Genomic DNA, 23,519 nt, shown 5'->3' on the forward strand with positions numbered 1-23,519 from the left:
TAAATCTTCACCCAAATCACAATTTAAAAAAATAAAATAATAAATAAATAATAGGAAAAAAACAAACAAAATATATATGAACCAATCAGGAAAATTGGAACACTTTCTGGAAATTTTATTAGTATTTATTGCACATTTCTTTATGTATGTCGTTGTTGTTGTTATGTGCCGTCGAGTCGGGCCCAACTCATAGCGACCCCTTCTTGGGTTTCCGAGGCAGTATCATTATGGAAGTAGATTGCCCCATCTTCCTTCCGAGGAGTGGCTCGTGGGTTTGAACTTCCAGCCTTCTGGTTAGCAGTCAAGTACCTTAGGCACTACGCTACCAGAGCTCCCTTCTGTATGTATAGACTTTTTAAAAAGAGTCCTTATATCTTTCACATATCATATGGAAACATTTATGAATGAGATGATATATCTGGAGCTTACCTCATTATAACTGGCATGGGAGGAGTGGTGTTGGGTTTACAGGTGAAACAAGATTGGCCATGAGATGACATTTGGAAGCTGGATGATGGGACATGGGAATACATACCATATTGTTACGGAAATAAAGTGTGCATTATATGTGTGTTGTTTTGTTGTACAAACTGCACAAGTCCCTTGCACATTAGTTTCCTACACAGGCTATATGTGTTAATTATGTGGGTGTGTTATCTGTGAAAAATATAGTAACATTGTTACTTCACATATTCTTTATATATTATGTATTTGAAATTTCCCCTAGCAAAAAGTTAAAAACTAAAAAAGGTTGAAACACACTCCCACTTAAAAAAGAGAGAGAGAGAGAGAGAGATTTGAATTGCTCAGGAAGATAGGTTTGATGTCTAGAAGGATGAGTGATATGCCTGGTCTTTTGTACAAGATGATTATTGAGGCTTTCCTGGCAGTCTCAAGAGCTTTCACAGCTACTCTACTTAAAACTAGAATCCAGGAAAATGATAAAATACATTTCTCTTTGAGAATATACGTATCTACCCAATTTTCCCTGACCAAATTCTCCCAACCACTTCTAACCCCATCCCACCTCTTCAATCTGGATTAAATATCAGTTTCTTTTGTGTTTTCCTAGTATTCTCTACATGCTTTCACTGTATATCTTAATCATATAACCTGTTTGGATCCCTCAGTTTCCAGATTATAAATTCCTTGAATAAGGTAACCTTGTTTATCTTTGTTCACGTATATATCCCTCCTACTCCCACATTTAACATTGGGTGTGGTAAACTTTCTTAATAAATGTGGAAGGAAGAGGGAGGAAACAGAACAGGGATTGTGCTAGTAAAACAAGTGCAAAATATGCCTCCTGCTTTTCTCTGACTTCTCAATAAACCCTTCTCCCAGGACTACTAAGCTGGAGCTACAGAGCTACTTTGAACTTTTTTCTTTTTCTACCCATCCTCTGGCAGCGGTGCTAATAGCTATAATACACTGCAAATGAAAAACAAGAAGTAAAGAGTAAGCAAAGCTATGTACACAAGATAGAAATGGGTTCCTGTACAATCAAATGTCTCTGATTCCCATTCTTTCCCAGTGTACACAAATGAGTGAATCCTTATCAGATGGTTCTTTCTGTGCTGTTTGTTTTGCTGCTTTATATATATCAGAATTCCCCTTCCATATAAACTTCTTTCTAGTCTGTGTTCTTGGTATGCTTTAAGATGATAATTAGAATTGATTACAGCCTCTAGGAAAGTGCCAAGTAGTAATGTATTTTGTCCTATGGATGGGCGTATCTGGCAATTTCTTAGTGGATGGCAATCTCTATAAAACAGATTTTATTGTTGTTGTAGATTCTGACTCATAGCAACCCTATAGGGCAGAGCAGAATTGCTTCATAGGATTTTCTTGGCTGTAATCTCTACAGAAGAAAAGTGCCAGGTCTTTCTTCCGTGGAGCTGCTGGGTGGGTTTGAACAACTAACCTGTTCATGAACATCTAACTGCTTAACCATCGTGCCGCCAAGGCTCCTAAACAGACTTTGTTGTTACTGTTTTTGTTGCTAGGTGCCATCAAATAGGTTTCAATTCATAGTGACCTTGTGTACAACAAAACAAAACACTGCCTGATGCTGCACCATCCTCACCATCCTTACTGTGTTTGAGCCCATTGTTGCAGACACTGTGTCAATCTATCTCATTGAGAGTCTAATTCTTTTTCACTGACCCTGTACTTTCTTTACCAAGCATGAGGACTGGTCCCTCCTGATAACATGACCAAAGTATAAGAGGCGGAGTCTCACCGTTCTTGGCTTCTAAGGAGCATTCTGGCTTTACTTCTTCCAAGACAGATTTTTTTGGTCCTTCTGGTGGTCCATGATGTATTCAGTATTCTTCATCAACACCATAATTAAAATGCATCAGTTCTTCAGTCTTCCATATTCATTGTCCATCTTTTGCATACATATGAGGTGCTTGAAAATACAGGGCTTGAGTTGTTGATGTTGTTGTTTGCCATCGAGTCAGACCCAACTCATACCGACCCCTCCTTGGGTTTCCGAGGCGGCAGTACTACAGAAGTAGATTACCCAACCTTCCTTCCAAGGAGTGGCTAGTGGGTTTGAACTGCTAGCCTTCTGGTTAGCAGTCAAGTGCCTTAGGCACTATGCTATGGCTTGGGTTAGGTGCACCTTAATGACATCTTTGCTCTTTAACACTTCAAATAGCTCTTTTGTAGCAGATTCGCCCAGTGCAGTAGGATGTTTGATTTCTTGTCTGCTGCTTCCATGGGCATTGATTAGGGATCCAAGTGAAATGAAATCCTTCGTAACTTCATTCTTTCTCTGTTTATCATGATATTGCTTATTGGTCCAGTTGTGAGGATTTTTGTTTTCTTTATGTTGAATTGTAGTTCACACTGAAGGTTTAGTCCTTGATCTTCATTGGTAAGTGCTTCAAATCCTCTTCACTTTCAGCAGGCAAGGTTGTTAACCTGCATATCATACAGTGTTGATGAGTCTTCCTCCAAACCTGATGCTGCATTCTTCATATAGTCCAGCTTCTTGGACTTTAAAGACCCATAAAACTTAAGAACTGAGAGAGAACTAAAAGGCCAATGTGCTTTCTTACCTATGCTCTACTATTAAAAGCTTTTTATGTGAGAGCCATCCTCTTATTATAATCCTAAGATATTGTCTAGTCCCAAAATCTGGGCTAATTTCTAAACTGGTACTTAATTTAGATACTTGAGAAAATAGGACCCATAGAATAAAAAATGTTTATCTAGAATGAAAAATAAAATGTATAACATTACCTTTCATTTATGTTTTTTAACTGCATTTTGTTGGATGATTTCTCATTTGCATGAAAAATAACAGAATAAAACTTAAATTTTAATAGGTAATTACTGTGTCATGGAACAATTTGTATATGAATTGTTGAATAGGAAACAATTTGCTTTCTAAACTTTCATCTAAAGCACAAAATGTTGAAAAATTATTAATAATGACTTCATAATAGCTACTACATTTAGCCTTTTTAAATTGATAGAATGAAGTAATGGCCGTTGAACACTTCTAATTAAAATAAAATTTTGAAAATAGTTAATTTCTGAACATTTTAACTTTATTCAAGCCTTAAGATATTTTATTTTCTCTTTAGGTGATACGAGACTATAATCTTCAGCTGTTTTTACAAGAGAATGCTGTATTTCACAAACCTCAGCATTTCCAGTTCCAGCCTTGTGACAGTGATACTGTAAGGAAATTCCAGATTTGCATTTTATTTATTGTTCAGCTGTGTTTGTATTAAAATGACTGTTATCTCTGAAATAGAAAGACAGAAAAAGATGAGTGTATCTCATTAATTTTATAACACAACTGAGGATGCAGAGAAACTGACATTTCTTCTTTCTAAAATCTGACTAATATATTCAGTGTCTTTATACTAACAACTTTCTACTAAGTGGAGTTAAATTACAATACAAAGTACTGAAAATCTGAAAATGAAACTGAAAGAAAAAGAAAATAATTACTTTTTCAATTTAAGTATAAAGTATACTTCCTGTCCATTAAATTTTTCACATTACATATACCCTTCCAAAGAAATCAATGGTTAAGTTTTAACGAGAATATAATTAATAAATAGATAATAAACCAAACAAACTCACTGCTGTTGAGTCATATCCAACTCAGAGCGACCCTTCCTTGGGTTTCCAAAGTGGTATCTCTGTGGAAGTAGATTGCCCAGTTTTCCTCCCGAGGAGTGGCTGGTGGGTTTGAAGCACCACCCTTCTGGTTAGCAGTCAAATGCTTTAGGCACTACACCACCAGAGACACCTAGAATAATAAATATGTACCTGTAAATATTTTGGTTGGCTTGTTTTTCTTACAGTTCCTCTCAGATCTTTTAAAATGTAAAGTACTAACATAAACCTAGAATTGGCAATCTTTAAAAAGCATGTGTAATTATGATTTTTAAAAAATGCCTGTCGTATGTTTTTTGTCATTGCGTTTACTTTATGAAAAATGTTTGCCATTATTTGAATTTTTAAAAAAAATGCTAATTTAATAACCTAAAAAAAAGAAATTTAACTTCAAGTGAAAAAAACACATGTTGGAGTAACTAATACATTCCCTCAATGTAGGCAAGCTAAAAGAGAAGTCAAAATCTATTAAGAAGGTCTTTTGGTAAACCTAGAATCAGAACCAGGGGAGTTTATATTGTAGTTTCAGTGTTTAATGGTATCACTTTAATAAAAGCTCCTTTGTTAGAGATACCTCTTCATTACTTTATTTTACATTGTAGATTTCTTACATTACTTTTCTTACCTAGCCATTACTTCCTGTTATTGTTAGGTGCTGTTGAGTCAGTTCTAACTCATAGTGACCCTCTGCACAACAGAGGGAAGCACTGCCTGGTCTTGTACCATTCTCAGTTGTTACCATGGTTGAGCCCACTCTGAAGAGCTTTTTCCAGTACTATATCAGACAGTGTTTCACTGCTATTCATAATTTCAGTGGCTAGTTTTTTTTGGAAGCCTCTTCCTTCTTCCTATTCTATCTTAGTCTGGAAACTCCACTCAATCTGTCTACCCTGGGTGACCCTACTGGTCTTTGAAATACCAGTGGCATAGCTTCCAGCATCATAGCAATATGCAAGCCACAACAGACTGACAGAGTAGTGACTATATACTGCTAGTGGCTATATAAAGAATATAGGAACTCTCTATATTTTAGCCTTTTCACTTTATAGCAATGCCCCTTTTTTATCAGTTAACTTTAGCTTATTGGCTCAATGATGTTGTCATATAATTTGACTTCATTGAAGGTTGGGACAAATAGAGCATTAGAAAATACAGGGTGTGGACAAGAGAGTGTCAGACTTGACTGAAATATGTGACTTATTTGAGCTCATTTTATCTTTGCCGATTTTCCTCAGAAAAATCTAAATAACAGTGACTCTCATCTCACTTTTCAAAAGCCCAAAAAGAAACTATAATATAAATTCTTCGTTTCTAGACACTGTGCTAAATGTTCTTAGCTATTGTGTCCCTGTTTGCCTTAAAATTCTAACTATGCTATGTTTTCTGTCCTTGTGCAATCTTTACTGGGCAGAGTTTAACAGCCGCCCAACTGGTGGATATTGAGCTCTCCCCTGTCAGTGCTCTGAGAATGACCATAGCTGAGGTATATCGGGGTGTGGGTCAAGGGTGGGATGGATGGGATATATGGGTTTGCATGTTAGTGGAGGGTGGAACCTGCTGTGGGACTGAACATCTCATTATACGTATAAGGGGCCACTGAATGCGTAAGCTGTGGCTTTTTTTTTCCTCAGTATAAATTAGGAATTTCCTTTCCTATTTATAAGGGAAAGATCGAGTGTCTCTTTTTACTTATCCTCTTACCTGAAGCACCTTATTTTTCCTCAACAGGGGTGCTGGAAAGAACCTAAGAACTAATGTTGTCAAAACTATTTTCTTAAAAGGGAAACTGAAGCCTGGAAAGGAAAAGGGACTTGTCCAAAGTAGTCCAGTGAATTAATGACACATTAGTGCCGTGATGGTAGTATCAATGTTCTTTCCTCTATGATATTTTCTTTTCTGAGAAGAAATGTCCAGCAATTTATTTTTCACAATGAAAAACATAGCCCACAACTTTTATAAAAATGATTCCATTGAACATGCCTTTAGCATAAGTATTTTAACCACAAAATATTTGTATGTGTAATTTTTGTTTTGTTATGAGTATTCTTACTGCCCACAAAGAATAAAACTTGAAATAATTTTTTACTCAGTGTGGAGAAGTATTATTTTTTCATGTAAGAATGGAGCCATTGTTTACTTGGTTTCCTCTTGGGGTGGGGTAGTATTGAATATGTCATGAGATGGGGAGAGCACACTCAGTGCCCTCTCATTAACTCACTCGTCCTACCAGGTGGATCTAGGACATGTAAGGAATGACCATCACTATCTTCAGCTCAGCTGTGTTTCTAAAATTGCTCTTGCTCCCATCCTGTTTTCTGAAGCGTGTTTCTATTCAACAAACACTGATCCCCTAGTGAATGTACCAGTCACTCAGCTAGATGCTAGCTACAGACCTCAGCCTACATGAGCTCACTGACACATCCACAGATAACTATAATACAGTCAGATAAGTGCTGTATGTGATAGAGTGCTTTGTCCTCAGTAATGGGTGCAATCCTTGCATCCTGATATGGTGTAATTTTTTTACAACTTTATCAGACAGTTTTTACATACCATATTATTCACCTATTTCAAGTGTACAGTGATTTTTAGTAAATTTACCAAGTTGTGCAACCATCATCATAAACTTTAGACTATTTTCATGATTTGAACAGGACCCCTCATGTTTGTTTTCCGTTCATTCCTATCCCTTCACCACCACCCCAACAACCAACCTATCTACTTTCTGTCTGTATCCCAAAATTAATTTTAAAACTAAACCCATCGCCATTGAGTCAATTCCAACTCATAGTAACCCTATAAGACAAAGTAGAACTGCCCCATGTCTTTCTCCCACATTCTGTCTCTATAGTTTTGCTTTTTAAAGATATTTCACATAAATTGAGTGATCTCTTGTGCTTGCTTCTTTCACTTAGCATAATATTTTTGAGGTTTGTCCTTGCCATAGTGTGGCTCAATAGTTTGTTCTCCTTTTTTGCAGAGTACTGTCCCATTGTTTGAATATACCACATTTTCTCTATTTATCATTTGAAGGATGTTTAAGTTGCTTCTGCTTTTTGGCTATTATGAATATTGGTGCTATGAACATTTATATGCAAGTCTTTGTATGAATATATAAACATTTCTAAGAAATATTTTTATTTCTTTTTGGTACATACCTGGAAGTGGAATTGTGGGTCATATGGTAAATTTACTGTATTTTAACTATTTTAGAAACTGTCAGACTATTTTCTGAATTAGTGGTACCATTTTACATGTCTACCAGTAGTGTATGAAGTTCTTATTTCTCCACATCCTCACTAACATTTGTAATTGTCTTTTAGATTCTAACCAACATAGTGGTTATACATCTCATTGTGGTTTGTACTTCTCTAATGACTAATGATGTTGAGCATCCTTTCATGAGCTTATTACTCGTTCATGTATCTTCTTTGTTGAAATCTCTTATATTTTTTTATTAGACTGTTTGTCTTCTTATGAATTAGATCTTGAAAATAAATTGAATTTTTCTATGCAGAAATTGAGAAACAACATGCCAGGAAGTGAAAATGGCAAATGAAAATGATAAAAATAATAGTTAACATTTATTGAACATGTATTCTATGCTAGACATTTTAAAAATTGTATTACCTATATTAGTGCATTTAATCCTCACAACAAACCCTATGATGTAGGTACTGTTTTACCCTCATTTTACAGCTGAAGAAACTAAGGTTAAGAAACTTGCTCAAAGTCACAATCACTCAGGAGCCAGAAGAGTTTGAAAATGCATGACCTATACCTAAAACAGCAATTAGTCTTGGGCTAGGTAGATTTGGGAGTGGTAAAGGAAAAGCTGAATAATACCATAAATGTGGATTGCATGTAGATTGTATGTTTGAGTTTTATATACTATAGTAAATGGGGAACTGTGAAATGGAGAACAATGGAATATATTCAAGTAAAACAGGAATATGGTAAAGTACATTGCAGATATTTTCTCTCTGAAGGGGAGTATTATTCTTTAATTTTATTTTCAGTTTCATAATCGAAGTTATGAATGTTGAACTACTTGTGAGTTTAACATTCATTTTTCATCTACTCAACAGATATTAATTATATATTTTTGCATGTTTCATTGCCTTGCATAGAGAAGAGCATTCAATAAATATTTTATCTAGATTTAGGTAAGATATATTTAGGAAAGCCATGATGTTGTTGTTGTTATGTGCCTTCGAGCCAGACCCAGCTCATAGCAACCCCTCCTTGGGTTTCCGAGGCAGTATCACTATGAAAGTAGATTGCCCCATCTTCCTTCCCAGGAGTGGCTGGTGGGTTTGAACCACCAGCCTTCTGGTTTGCAGTCAAGTGCCTGAGGCACTACGCTACCAGAGCTCCTGGGAAAGCGATAGGACTTTTAAAGTTATTATGGTGATAAACTTTAACTCTTAATGTCTTCTGAAGATTTTCATATACTACTTTAAAATTTAAAAAATAATAATAATAACTTTTTAATATAACCTATTTCAAATTCAGTATTTGTCCCTATAAAAATGCTCAAATGTCCAGTTGAAACATGTATAATCACAATATTACTATAGGAATTTAATTAAGATTTGGAATTGTTTTATACTCACCCACCACTTTTTTTTTTTTTTTTTGCTTATCTTTTCTATTCCACCGATAAATCAAAATTCCTTTTCATTTTCTTCAAATATATGGTTACTTTGACCTGTAGTTTGGAATGGTATACCAAAAGGAACTGGCCAAAATAGTTTTTGTTGTTGTTGTTAGGAGCCGTTAAGTCAGCTCCAACTCATAGCGACCCTCTGTACAACAGAACAAGACACTGCCCAGTCCTGTACCAGCTTCGCAATCCCTGCTATACCTGAACCCATCGTTTCAACCACTGTGTCAGTCCATCTCGTTGAGGGCTTTCCTCTTTTTCATTGACCGTCCGCTTCACTAAACATGATATCCTTCTCCAGAGAATGGTCCCTTCTGACAACATGACCAAAGTAGATCAGACAAAGTCTGGCCATTCTTGCTTCCAAGGAGCATTCCGGCTGCACTTCTTCCAGGACAGATTTATTAGTTCTTTTGCAATATTCTTTGCCAGCACCACAACTCAGAAGCATAAACTGTTCTTTGGTCTTCCTTATTGATTGTCCAGTTCTCACATTCATATGAGGTGATTGAAAACACCATGGCTTGAGTTAGGTGCACCTGGGTCTTCAAAGAGATATCTTTGCTCTTCAGCATTTTAAAGAGGTCTTTTGCAGCAGATTTGCCCAGTGTAATACGTCTTCTGATGTGTCCACTGCTGCTTCCATTGGTGTTGATTGTGGAACCAAGTAATATGAAATCTTTGACAACTTCAGTCTTTTCTCCATTTATCACAATGCTGCTTATTGGTCCAGTTTTGAGGATTTTCATTTTCCTTATGTTGAGGTATAATCCATATTGCAGACTGAAATCTTTAATCTTCATCAGTAAGTGCTTCAAGTCATCCTCACTTTCAGCAAGCAAAGTTGTGTTGTCTGCATATCACAGAAGGTTAATGAATCTTCCTCCAATCCTGATGCTGCGTCCAACTTCTCATTATTTGTTCGGTGTACAGCTTGAATAAGTTAGGGTGAAAGGATGGAACTCTGACACACTCCCTTACTGATTTTAAACTATGTAGTAATCCCCTTGTTCTGTTCGAACAACAACCTCCTGGTCTATGTACAGGTTCCTTATGAGCACAAATAAGTGTCCTGGAATTCCCATTCTTTTCATTGTTATCCATAATTTGTTATGATCCATACAAATACTTTTGGATTGTCAATAAAATACAAGTAAACATCTTTCTGATATTCTTTACTTTCACCCAAGATCCATCTGATACCAACAATGATATCCCTCATTCCACATACTCTTCTGAATCCAACTTGCATTTCTGGAAGTTCTCTGTCAATATACTACTGTAACCGTTTTTGAATTATCTTCAGCAAGATTTTACTCACATGTGATATTAATGATATTGTTTGATAATTTCCACATTCTGTGGGATCACCTGTCTTTGGAATGGGTACAAATATGGATCTTTTCCAGTCAGGTGGCCAGGTAACTGTCTTCCAATTTCTTGGCATAGACAAGTGAGTGCCTCCAGTTAGGCATCCGTTTGTTGAAACATCTCAGTGGGTATTCTGTCAATATCTGGAGCCTTGTTCTTCTCCAATTCCTTCAGTGTAGCTTCAACTTCTTTCTTCGGTACCATTGGTTCTTGATCATATGCCACCTTCTGAAATGCATGAACATCAACCAATTCTTTCTGGTATAGTGATTTTGGGTATTCCTTCTTTTGATGTTTCCCACATCATTCAATATTTTGCCCATAAAATATTTCAACATTGCAATCGAGGCTTAAATTTTTTCTTCCGTTCTTTTCAGCTTGAGAAATGCGGAGCATGGTCTTCCCTTTTGATTTTCTAACTTCAGTTCTTTGCACATTTCATTATAAATAATTGTCTGCTCAAGCTGCTCTTTGAAATCATCTGTTCAGATCCTTTAGCTTGTCATTTCTTCCATTTGCTTTAGCTACTCTCCAATCAAGGGCAAGTTTCAGAGTCCCTTCTGACATCCTTTGTGGTCTCTTCTTCCTTTCCTGTGTTCTTGATGTCATCCCACAAGTCTTCTGGTTTTCCATCATTGGTGTTCAATGCATCAACTCTATTCTGATTTAGAGTCCAAAATAGTTTTATATAGCCACAGTTATGTCTATTCTCTTTAGTCATAGAACTAAATGGGAAATCTTAGTATTAACTGTAATATTAAGGGGCATTGAAGAGTGGCATATTTTGTCTGATGTTGTAACTTAGTAGCTGTCTCATATGGTTAAGTTAAAAGTAGATGTCTTTGTCTACTTTCCACAGAGTTATTTGTTTCAATTATTGTATCCTTTTTTTATATCTTCAAATATCATTTATCAGATGATACCAGAAAGTAAAAAAAAAAAAAATCCTTCTAGAAAGAATAGAGTACACCATTCTTTGCTTAATTGAAGGCTTTTAATGCAAGATTATTCTGAAGAGGGTATGGTATATACCCTAAGATTTCCTTTCCCAAAAGTAGGATAATTCATAAGGGAGAGTTTTGAAGTACATTGATTCAGATCTCAGTGTTACAGAGTCATACTGGTATTATACAGTGGAGAAGTCTTGGCCTTTGGAGTCAAGTCCTGACTGTGCCATATACTAGTGTGTGTCCTTATTCATGTTTAACCTTAATGTTTCAGCTTCCTCATGTGCTGAATGATTACCATATTGGGTTTGAAAGTAAATGAAATAGTTAAGTGTTTTACTCATTTCTTGCCACATAGTAGGCACAAAATAGATGCGGACTGCCTTTTTTCCGTTGTTGCACAAGACAAGCACATAAACACATTTTGTTATCTTTAGTTTTTTCTTCTAACGACTTCAGGGATATCAAAATATCAAATACAGCAGATATTACAAAGATTATGAAATCTTGCAACATTTTTGTAGTCATAGTCCCTGGCTCTCTACTCTTTTACTGAACTGATCACTAAAAGTCCTTTAGGACTTATGCTTTCCTAGTTTTTCCAGTCAATACATCTCCTCACCCTCTTTTCTTAACAGTTAATAAGCTTGAAAGACAATCTATGCGTGGAATAAATAGTGGCTAACAGCTAAAAATTTGTGTCTGTTTTTACCCTTCCTAAAGTAAATAGGAGCTCTGGTAGCATAGTGGCTAAGACACTTGCCTGCTAACTAGAAGGCTGGCGGTTCAAACCCACCAACCACTCCTCGGAAGTAAGATGGGGCAATCTACTTCCGTAGTGATACTGCCTTGGAAACCCAAGGAGGGGTCGCTATGAGTCGAGTCCGACTCGACGGCACATAACAACAACAACAACAAAGTAAATAATGTGCACTACCGCTGCCCTACATATATCTAAGTGAATCTCCCTTTACAGGATCTAGTGATGCATACCTTTAGAGGTATTTCCTCCTATCTGTGAAAAAGGAAAAGGTCAACCTGGGATAGGAAATAAAAAATATGAGAAACATGCTTGTCCACAAAACTCAGATAAGTATGATCTGTACAGGCAGCAAAAGCAAGGAAACTTTTTTCCTAAGTTTCCTGGTAGTGATGGGAAGACCCTTTCCTCTTTTCTTTCATTAAACTGCAAATAACAAATCTCCACAGAAAATGCTAGCAAAAAAGCTGGCATTGAATTTCTAATGTATGATCTTTTCCTGTTATTTTAGCCACCATTTCTAATACTTAATTCTGCATTTCATAGATTGTTACATTAAATAAAATGCTCACTGTAATTTAGGACTTTTGCACATTAACATTTTGCTTAAATGGAACATTTTATGCATTTATTAAAAATAAGTATTTAGCAGAAATTGCCCTTATGTATAAAAGGTTGTTGGTGATCAGTATAATGCAATACAGGCAATTTAACTGAAAATTGTCATTCTTATAAATGTTCCTTTCCCCTGGTGGCAGTTTTACATTGCATATAGCAATTGGTTCATAAACATGAAAACACTGTGATAGGGAATCTGTAGGGGAAATCCTCCAACTGAGTAAATAGATACTGTCCTTTTATACATATACTGGCCACAATGTCCAAAAATGAAAACCTTTGATTATGGACATATGAGTGCACTTTCCAGAATTAGTGTTACTAACACTCAAACCAAGCATCTAGGTGCATTCCCACTTTTCTTCCAAGGGGATATGCTACTATCCATGTATGGTAGAAATAAAATATGTGTCATAAGGGACTCCACTCCAAGCTGTGTGCTGTCTTTAAAATATATGACTTAGGGGTCCACAGTCTATTATTAAAAGCCCTTGGGACCAAATGTGTTTTCAAAATTCAGAATTTTTCAGATTTTAGAAAGGTGATCCATATATCAAATATTGCATAATATCCTAAGCAGAGTATAGGGAAGCACCCCATGAAAAAACACAATATTTTTACAATGATTAATGTTCCTACCAAGTGGAATAAATGAAAACATGATTTTCAGAAGACTCTGAATTTCAAAATTGTGGGATTGTGAACCTGTACAAATGCAAGTGCTTGATCTGCAGTAACCTATGGAGATCCAGATGCTTTTACTTGAAAAAATCCTTTTGAGAAAAATAATTATTTTTCTTAAAATAGTAAACAATAAATTAATAAACTCTATAAATAATAAGATGAATAAAATATTTATCATAATACATTTCTTATATACCAATTGAAAAAGAAAAGTAGTAGAAATTCCTTGAATGAGAATTAATAAGATTGTTCCTGGCATAAGACATTGGCATGACCAAACCTAACATTATGCCTTTGTTTTTTAATTTGGGTTAGAATGCTAGTATTTCATTTACTATGCTAGTGGTTTCATTCATCATACATGGTCATAGAAGGATAGCATGGAATCTGAAGTCAAAGAGACTTCTAAACAAGTTCCAGATCCATGACTTGCTAGCTAAGTACCTTTTAGAAAGACACATACCTGTCTGACACTAGATTTCTACTCCTATAAATTGGAAATAATAGTCCTTATCTATAAGGGTTATTTTGAAAACTAAGTAAAATGGTGTATATCAGTCAATCAGCACATAGTCTAAATAATCAATAAATGATACCAAAAACTCACTGCTGTCGAGTTGGATCCGATTCATAGTGACCCCTCCTTGGGTTTCCAAGGTAGTATCACCACAGAAGTAGATTGCCCAATCTTCCTTCCAAGGAGTGGCTGGTGGGTTTAAACTGCCAGCCTTCTGATGAGCAGTCAGATGCCTTTGGCACTATGCCATCAGAGCTCCCCAAAAAATGCTAGCAACTTCTTAATTTAAAATGAATAGAACTTTATAGTTCTAATTTTAAAAAAATTAAAAAGAAAATTTCACCTGAATTCTCACCATTCAAAAGTAACAAATGATAACATTTTGAACAATATCCTTACAAACATCTGTGAATGTACATACATATATAGATGTGCATACACGGCTTTATTTAATTAGATTTATACTATACAGACTTGTTTAAACTTTTTTTTCTCATTCAACATTATGTTATGGATAGCTAATTTTGGAATAGCTGTAATTCTAAAGTATCTTAGAAATTTGACATTCCCCACCTCCTATCAAATTGTTTTTATATTACTTGTCTCCAATACCTCCTAATACTCATGAATTTTAAATACCAAGTAAATTAAAATTATTTTTTAAGCATATTTTAAATTTTTTTACAGAGGCCCTTCTGCTCTTCGGTTAGGCTAGGTTCTCAGATAATGTTAAAAAGAAATTTGGAGATAGGTATAGAATAGCAGAATTTCTGGGTCTTTTTTCCAGGAAAACATAGTGTTCCCACCTGCTTACAGCTAAAGCATGAGGCTCTGTTCTTTTAAAATCTATTATAGCACTAGTAAAAGTCTGGGATTTCATCCCATCTTTAGATGTCTTGATTTTCAGATGAGGAATCCAAAGCTCAGAGAGGAGGGAAGTTAGCCGGGATGACACAGCTAGATCACTTTGCAGAGTGAATGTATGTTAGATTTCAATGGTAACTTTTTAAAGAATTAATAAATTTCATTAAGATTTTATAAAATTGCCTTAATTTGGAGCTTCAAATAAATTTCCTTCCTTAGTGTGTTAGGCTGAGTTCTCTAGAGGAGCAAAACCAGGAAAGCTTAGAGAGAAAGAGAAATTTATCTCAGGAAAATGGCTCACACACTTATAGAAGTTGGCAAGTCCTAAGTTCTTGGATCAAATGTCAAGCTGGAGTCTTTTCCCAATTCACGCAGCTGCAGGGGCTGAAGAGCTCAAGGTTGGCAGGCAGTGCCAGCTGTTGAGTCCATAGAATGACGACTCCAAGATCACCAGGCCAAATGGTGGATTGTTCGCTCACAGACAGTTGTAGGCAGCACAGCAGGATCCCGATCCACAGAAGTGTGCCTCTTTTCTCAGGATGTCCATAAATATATTGGAAGCAGACCACACCCCTAGGGAAACTCCCTTTCATTGGATTGGCTGCTCAAAACCTATACATCTGATCCCATCATGGGAACAACCCATATCAATTGCTTAAACCACACAGAATTGTAGTCCAGTCAAGTTGACACACAGCTCCAGCTATCACACTTGGTCATCCATTTGAATGAAATTTGTATTGGGAGTTTAAACATGGAAGAGATTATATTGTAGAAGTGGGAGATGGATTCCCAATCCTAAAGTCAGCTTTAGGAATCTGTATTAAAATGGATAACATTTAATAAATTAATTCCCTCTATCCATCCTTCATTTTGTTTTCTCCCCCACAAATAATCTTGTCCTTCATAGTTAGATTCTAGTGCATTTTGTTTTCTTACTTCTGAAAGTAATTCTAATAATCTGGTGTCCTGGCTCTCACTTTGGAATTCCAGAACAAGGACATTAGGTTATATTAGTTTAACCAAGAATGCAAGGATTTCTTGTGTCCTCATTGCCTGAAGACAAATAGGAAACACACATGTATTTGTCACAGAATGATGTGATATTTGCATGACACAATGACCACTCAATAAATGTCTAATAAATTAATATATTAACATAATAGAGATTGCTGTGTATATTTTCAGCAACAAAATATAAAATAAGTTGTTTTTTTTTTTTTTTTTAAGTACTGCAGAAAAGAAATGAATATAATAGATGTATGTCAAAAGTGAAGGAACCCTGAATTTGTTTGGAGATGTCAGGGAAGATTTCACTAAGAAGGTAGCATTTGAACTGAGATTTGAAGAGTGACTAGGAGTTTGTCCTTGGCAAAAGATAGGGAAGTTACTCTAACTACAGAGAACAGGACCAAAAGCATACTAGTGTTTAAGTTGACATTTATTTTCTAGGAAGAGACCTCTACTTCTGAAAAATTATTTACAAAATTTCAAGAATCACATTCAGTTGGCCTCCCATACATTGTAGAAGTATACCCAATTGACAACAGACAAATAAAAAACAATCCCTGATATACATAAAAATTGATAGGAAAATCCTTTTGGAGTAACCTTTGCAGATTTTAATATAATATATTTAAGTTATAACATAATATGTTTAAATTGGGCTTTGTTTTCTGGGTTTCCACCCCCCTACTATGATCCTGAGAATCATATTGTTAGATAAGCCTCTTTAAAAATAATCAAGTTAAGTAAGTGGACTTTCCCAAAGCTAGACTATTTAATATTACAATAGAAATGGTTTTAAAATTATTGTGCTTAATAGTGTATACAGTTTACTCTCCTTTTTTATGAATCAAATATATTTTTATATGTAAAGGAAAATTATTGAAAGAATGAACTAAAGATTAAATTAACCAACATTTTTTAGAAGACTTAGCAGTACCTAGCAGTTCCATTGCTAGAATCACTAGCTAGAATCACTGCTAACACAATCACCTAAAAAGATAGTGATCCGTACTAGATCCTGGTTTGTACTGATCTTCGATAGTGGAGGTTGCATTAGAAAAACCTCTGAGTGTTGCTTAATACCCTGGGTTGAGTTTGCCTTCTGTGAGATTCTGATTTGTCAAGATTTGTGTTACAAGCAACTTCTACATGTCTTTCTGTACTTGATCTCAGAAATCATGAAAGGGATAAATTAATTAATTCAAATTTTAGTTAAGTGTCATTTCCTACCTAGAGGATCTCAAAACCATATGTCTCAATCAGGGACATTTGTTGTCTATCCTCATCATTGGGTACTTCTGTCTGAGTGATAGTAAACCCATAGAAAATGAGAACAAAGCCCTGTCTTTATAATTTGAGGACATTTAGTAAGTTGGTTATAGATTTACAATGAAATTAAACTTAGTACTTGGATTAGGGGTTATTCCTATTATTGTATCATTTTATTGTTTGTTTGTTTCTACTTCTATTCAGTGATTCTTTATTTACATTGAACTATTGAGTGGTTTCCATTTTTATCCATGCAGCTATTTCATTGTCATGGTAGGCTGGGAATATCCCTTTTTCCCCTTTGCTTAGCTAGCTTCCTTCAAATCCTGAAAAAGGATCAAACCACAGTATTAGATAGGAAATTGTCATTTTTGGCAATTCAGGACAGAAAAACATGGTCATTTATGAGTTCATACTGTCCTCTTAATCTTCTGCTAACTTTCTGTGGCATGAGACACTCCCACGGTAGTGCTTTAACTGCTGATAAAGTGAAAGCTTTCTAGTTCAACTACAGAGTGGTAGTGATTACAGTAAGGATAACAGTGTTCTCTCTTGTATTGTAGAGCCGACAGTTAGAATCAGAAACCGGGACCACAGAGGAGCACAGTCTAAATAAGGAAGCTCGGAAATGGGCCACACGTGTGGCACGTGAGCACAAAAACATTGTTCACCAGCAACGTGTAAGTGCAACAGAGAATCCTAGGCCACATTCATTTTAAGCAAATGTCAAAACCAATTTAAGGAGTTGAGTTTTATAAATGAGAAAAATACTGTGTTGTTTTTTTTTCATATATAATTTCTCAGCACTCAGAAGTTATCCTTTACCTATCAACTTAATTAGAAAATTGAGATATTCTTTAAGTCCTGTAGTAACAAAACAACAATGTGTAGATGTAAGTCCAATCATGTTGATAATACATTGATGTTGATAATTACATTAAATGTAAATGGGCTAAATACTCCCGTTAAAAGCCAGAAATTGTCTGACAATTGCATAAAAAACAAGACCCAAATATATGCTGTATACAAGAAAAGCATTTTAAGTATAAAGACACAGATAGATCAAAAGACAAAGGTTGGTAAAAGATATATCATACAAATACTAATCATCAGAAAGCTAGAGTATTATCTAATATTAATAATGTGCAAAATACATAGCAAGGATAATTAAAAAGATATAAAGACATCCATTTCATGATGATAAAATGAATCATCAATTCATCAAGCAAACCCACTGCCATTGAGTCAATTCCAACTCCTACTGACACTATTGGACAGAGTAGAACTGCCCCATAAGTTTTCCAAGGCTGTAAATCTTTAGGAAACAGACTGCCACGTCTTTCTCCTGTGGAGTAGCTAGTGGAATCAAGCCACCAGCCTTTTGGTTAGCAGCCAAGTGCTTAACCACTGCACAACCAGGGCTCCTTTCATCAAAAAGACATAATAATTTTAAATATATGTGCATTTAGTACAGAACTTCAAAATATATAAAGCAAAATCTGACAGAACTGAAAGAAATAGGTAAAAACGTAAGTTTATTTGGAGATTTTAAGTCATCTCTATAACTGATAGAATAAAAAGAAAATCAGTAGAAATACATAAGAGGATTTCTATCAACACACGTACACATTGAGCATTCACAAGATAGACCATGTTCTGAACTATAAAAAGATATTTTAAAATAACTATAAAAGGATTGCATACAGAGTGTGATTACATTAAATCAACAGAATTAATTCAATAAAAAGTATTTGGAAAATCCTTCAATATCTGGAAATTTTAAAACATACTTCTATATAACCCATAGGCTAAAGTAGGTATCAGCAAATGTTTTCTGTACAAACTCAGAAAACATATATTTACATCTTGGCCCACAACGACTATCACAAAAAAATAAAAATAAAAAATTAATTCCATTGAGTCATTTCTAACTCATAGTGACCCTCTTTGGGTTTCTGAAGCTATATATCTTTGTAGATTGCCATGTCTTCCTTCCCTGGAGTGGCTGGTGGGCCAGATTGCCTTCCCCGTGGTTAAAGAATAAAAGACAAGGTATAGGGAGATCAGTGTCAATTCTAATTTTATGCTATTCACCTCTGTTCCACTTGTGACACCAACTGTAAATATACTAATTCTTCCTATGACCCAGATATTTAGAACTAAGCCAGATCTCACAAATTAAAGGGCACAGTCCTCTACACTGCCAGTTCTGCCCAAGATTTCAGACATTAGCATCAAGCTTAGGGGTTCCCATGACATTCTGACCTGCTGGCTACAAATTTGGGGCTTCATACTACCCCCTGAGGAAGCAAACAGTAAGTACAAGGGTCTCCAGCGCCCTCTTCACTTCTGACTTGCTGATTCTTACTACTTACTCCCTGGGGTTTGATAGCTTACCAGAACAACTCACAGAACTCAGGAAATATACTTAAAGATTATAGGTGTATATAATAGCAAAAAGGATACAGATGAAGAGACGCATAGGACAAGGTCTAGGAGGAGTCCCAATGTACAGCTTCCGTGCATCTCTCAGAAAGAGATGCACTACCCATCTGTTAGGGATTTTATTGTGTCCCCCCAAAAAAACACATGTCAAGTTGGCTACACCATGACTTTTAGTACTATGTAATTATTTTTGACTTTGTGATCTGATGTAATTACCCTATATGTCATAAATCCTAACCTCTATGATGTTAATGGTATATATTACACCTCAACATAAAGAAAACAAAAACCTTCACAACTGGACTAATAAGCAACATCATGAAAATCAGTTGAAGATTGAAGTTGTTAAGGATTTTATTTTACTTGGATCTATACTCAACACCCATGGAGCAGAGTCAAGAAATCAGACATTGTATTGCATTGGGGAAATCTGCTGCAAAAGACCTTGTTAAAGTGTTAAAAAACAAAGATGTCACTTTGAAAACTGAGATGCACCTGACCCAAGCCATGGTATTTTCAAGCACCTTATATGCATATGAAAGCCAGACAATGAATAAGGAAGACTGAAGAAGAAATGACACATTTGAATTATGGTGCTGGCAAAGAATATTGAATATACTGTGAACTGCCAGAAGAATGAACAAATCTGCCTTGGAGGTAGTACAGCCAGTATGCTCCTTATAAACAAGCATGGTGAGACTTCATCTCATGTAATTTGGACATGTTATCAGGAGGAACTAGTCCTTGGAGAAGGGCCTATTTGTAAAGTAGAGGGTCAGTGAAAAAGAGGAAGATCCTCAATGAGATGGATTGCCACAAAGGCTACAACAGTGAGCTCAAACTTAGCAACAATTTTGAGGATGGTGCAGGACCAGGCAGTGTTTCATTCTGTTTTACATAGCATCACTGTGAGTTGGAACCAACCCGATAGCACCTAACAACAACAATGATATTAATGAGGCAGGATTGGAAGCGATTATGGTAATGAGGCAGGATTAGGTTGTATCTTAAATCAATCTCTTTTGAGATATAAAATAGATTAAACAAGTGAGCAGAAATCAGAAGGACCTCAGTACCACTAAGAAAGAAGAGCCAGGAGCAGAGCACATCCTGTGAACCTAAGGTCCCTGTACTGACACCCTCCTAGACCCAGAGGAAGATTGATGCCAAGACATGCAGATCTCCAAGGAACACCAGACCCACAGATATTTAAAGGAGACAAGGGCCTTCCTCCAGAGCCAACAGAGAGAGAAAGCCTTCTCCTAGAGCCAGTGTTCTGAATTTGGAGTTCTAGCCTCCTAAACTAAATTTTTGTCTGTTAAAGCCATCCACTTGTGGTATTTCTGTTATAGCAGTGCTAGATAACCAAGACATCTCCCATATTCATCAATATCTGTCACCAAGGAGAAAGCCCATGGAGCTTCTATGTCCAGAGTCTTTATGGGGCTTCATTACATACGTATGATTCATTGAACTCAACCTCCACCTCCTCCCCTGATGTCAGGCTACTGTCATGTAGTGGGTCTTTCTGGCCCGGCTAGCCCCCAACTAAGAGTTTCCTTATTAGTGTAACCTTTTAGATAGGCGTGGTCAGGCACCCTTAATCTTTAATCCACCTTTAATCAGTGGAGAGAGTCCAAGGTTTTAGAGGTTATCTATCAGGAACCAAGAGCAAATACCAAATTCTTTGGGTAAAGTTAATTGTAAACCCTACACAAGGGAAGTTAGAAAAGACTTTAAACTGAATGGTAATGGAAACTAAAGTGTAGTTAAAGCATTGCTTAGAGAAACGTATAGCTTTAAATGCTTAACATTTTTTAAACAAAGATCTAAGCTTTCACTGTAAGATAGAAAAAGGAGAGTAAATTAAACCCACATTCATAGGAAGAAGAAAATAATAATAATAAAAGAAATCAATGAAATAGAAAATGGGCAGAAAATATAGAATATAAAATTTAGTGAAGCCAAAAGCTGGTCCTGTGAATAATCAGTAAATTGACAAACTTCTCGGTAGACTTATTAAGAAAATAAAAGACAGTTACCAGTATCAATACTTAAAGCAGAGACATCTTGACTCTTGACAATTTACCAGGATCACAGGGTAAATGGGTACATGTTCTTATTCCCAGAAGGAACATTACAAAACTGGTGGAAATTGTCAGAACTAATTTGTTGGCGGACTGGTAAACAGTCCAAGGTTCATGGCACCCAAGTGATCACTGAATCAGGAAAGTGGCAACATGAAAAAAATGGTAGAAAAATTTTGTGGCTTTTAATTACTGGTGCCTCTTCCCAGCTTAAGCAGCAACCCACATTTCCACCTTGGGACCCTGGTGCTGAGTTCTAAAAGGAGCAGACTACGTTTTATGTACAAATTACTGTATTTGTCTGTTTGACCCTGTCAGGTGACTGCTGAAAAGACCGAAGCAAAGTGTGTATCTCTGCCTGTCATGAAGGTAGTGGAGGATGAAGGAGCATGGCATACTGAAAGGCCCATAGCTGCCTAGAGCAAGAGAGGACAATTAAGACACATAATACAAAATTTGGGGTTAAGGTCAAGGAGCTGGGGAAAAAATGGGGGGGGGGGGCATTCAGAGCACCTGTGAATACCAGGAAATTAAGAAAGCCACGCACATGCCTAAGGCAAGACACATGCCCAGAAAAGACCCAAGCTTTCACCTCAGGCTGATCTCTAGCCCCAGTGTAAGCCTGGCTGTTTTGAAGACATACCCCAACACCAAGCCAATCCACAAAGACTGCAAGAGGTGGGATTTGGGGTCTTTTTTTCTGTATTGTTTTTCTTGTATTTGCTTGTTTTTTCTTTTTTTCTTCTCTTTTTCTTTTTCACTGTTGGCATTTAAGGAAATCTCTGTCTGATTCATTGGTTGATGACTATTTCAGATTCAAGGATGATTCACTATTCAAAAATCTATCAATATAATAAACTGCACTTACAAAGTAAAGATGAAAATAATAACTCAATTCAAACTGAAGGAATAAGACTTCCATGAACTGCACATGTCAAGTAATCCAGTCTTTGCAAAAATGGTTTGAAAAGGTCACTAAAGCATATAGCTTTCAACAACAAAAAGAAACTAGCAAACCCTGAAAAGGAGTATGATTTCTAGAATACCACATTATATTATTCAAATTACCATTTTAAAAAAAAGATTACAAGACATACAGAGAAACAGAAAGCACCAGAAGCCATCTCTGAGCCAAGACATTGGACTAACTAAATAAAGACTTTAAACCAAGTTTTAAATATGCTCAGAGAGCTAAAGAGAGCACAAAGTATTAAAGGAAATAGGGAAATAATCTATAAACAAAATAAGAATATCAATAAAGAGACATTATGAAAAAGAATCAAACAAATTCTGAACCTGAAAAATACAATAAAAAGCAAACTCACTGCCATTGAGTCACTTTGACTCATAGCGACCTCTCCTTCGGTTTCTAAGGCAGTAGCTCTACGGAAGTAGTTTGCCCAGTCTTCCTTCTGAGGAGTGGCTGATGGGTTTGAACTGCCACCCTTCTGGTTAGTAGTCAAATGCTTTAGGCACTATGCCACTAGAGATCCCGAAAAATACAATAACAAATGAAAAATTTACTAGTGGGGTTCAACAGCCAGTTTGAGTTGGCAGAAGAAAGAATCAGGTAACTTGAAGACAGGAACATTGAAATAATTCATTGTGTGGAACAGAAAAAAACAGTGTAAGGAACCTATGGGAAATCATTATAGTAAATGTCTAATCAGCTTCAAGAACAGTTATTCTCTCCACATCTATTTAACATCATGCTGCCAAGAAAATTTATAAATGACATACAGATTGTAAATGAAAGAATAAAATGTATTATTCACAGATTACATCACCATGGACATAAAATAATCTTAAAGAATCTTTAAAAAAGCTGGTAGAACTAATAACTGAATTTAGCAAGGTTGAAGGATGCAAGATTAGTACACAGAAATTAATTTTACTTCTGTATGCTATGAACAAACAACTGGAAATTGACATTTTAAAAATATATGTATCATTTAGAATAGCACTGAAAAGCCATGATATGATATATCTAGGAATGAATTTAACAAAAGGAGGCGCTAAAAGGACAAAGAGGACACATATTCTGACCTCCTCTAATCCTGCAAGAGGAAGACAGGATTACCAGCAGTAACCCAAGGCCTATTCCTGCCAGGCCAGACATGCTGCCTCCCTCCAGCCCTTT

General features: G+C 35.9%; 1 protein-coding gene across 1 annotated transcript in view; it reads left to right on the plus strand.

The window, feature by feature from the left end:
* The window catches only part of FCHSD2 (FCH and double SH3 domains 2), a 405,576-nt gene that overhangs the window by 307,756 nt on the left and 74,301 nt on the right, over nt 1–23,519 (plus strand). The window contains exons 10-12 of the mRNA XM_007940966.1: nt 3,600–3,695; nt 5,555–5,626; nt 17,411–17,527. Of these exons, the coding sequence (XP_007939157.1) occupies nt 3,600–3,695; nt 5,555–5,626; nt 17,411–17,527 (285 nt within the window). The remainder of the gene's footprint in view (nt 1–3,599; nt 3,696–5,554; nt 5,627–17,410; nt 17,528–23,519) is intronic.

The sequence above is a fragment of the Orycteropus afer genome, unplaced genomic scaffold (assembly GCF_000298275.1).
Source record: "Orycteropus afer afer isolate SDZICR_OR568_19922 unplaced genomic scaffold, OryAfe1.0 scaffold00074, whole genome shotgun sequence".
In the NCBI taxonomy this organism is placed as follows: domain Eukaryota; kingdom Metazoa; phylum Chordata; class Mammalia; order Tubulidentata; family Orycteropodidae; genus Orycteropus; species Orycteropus afer.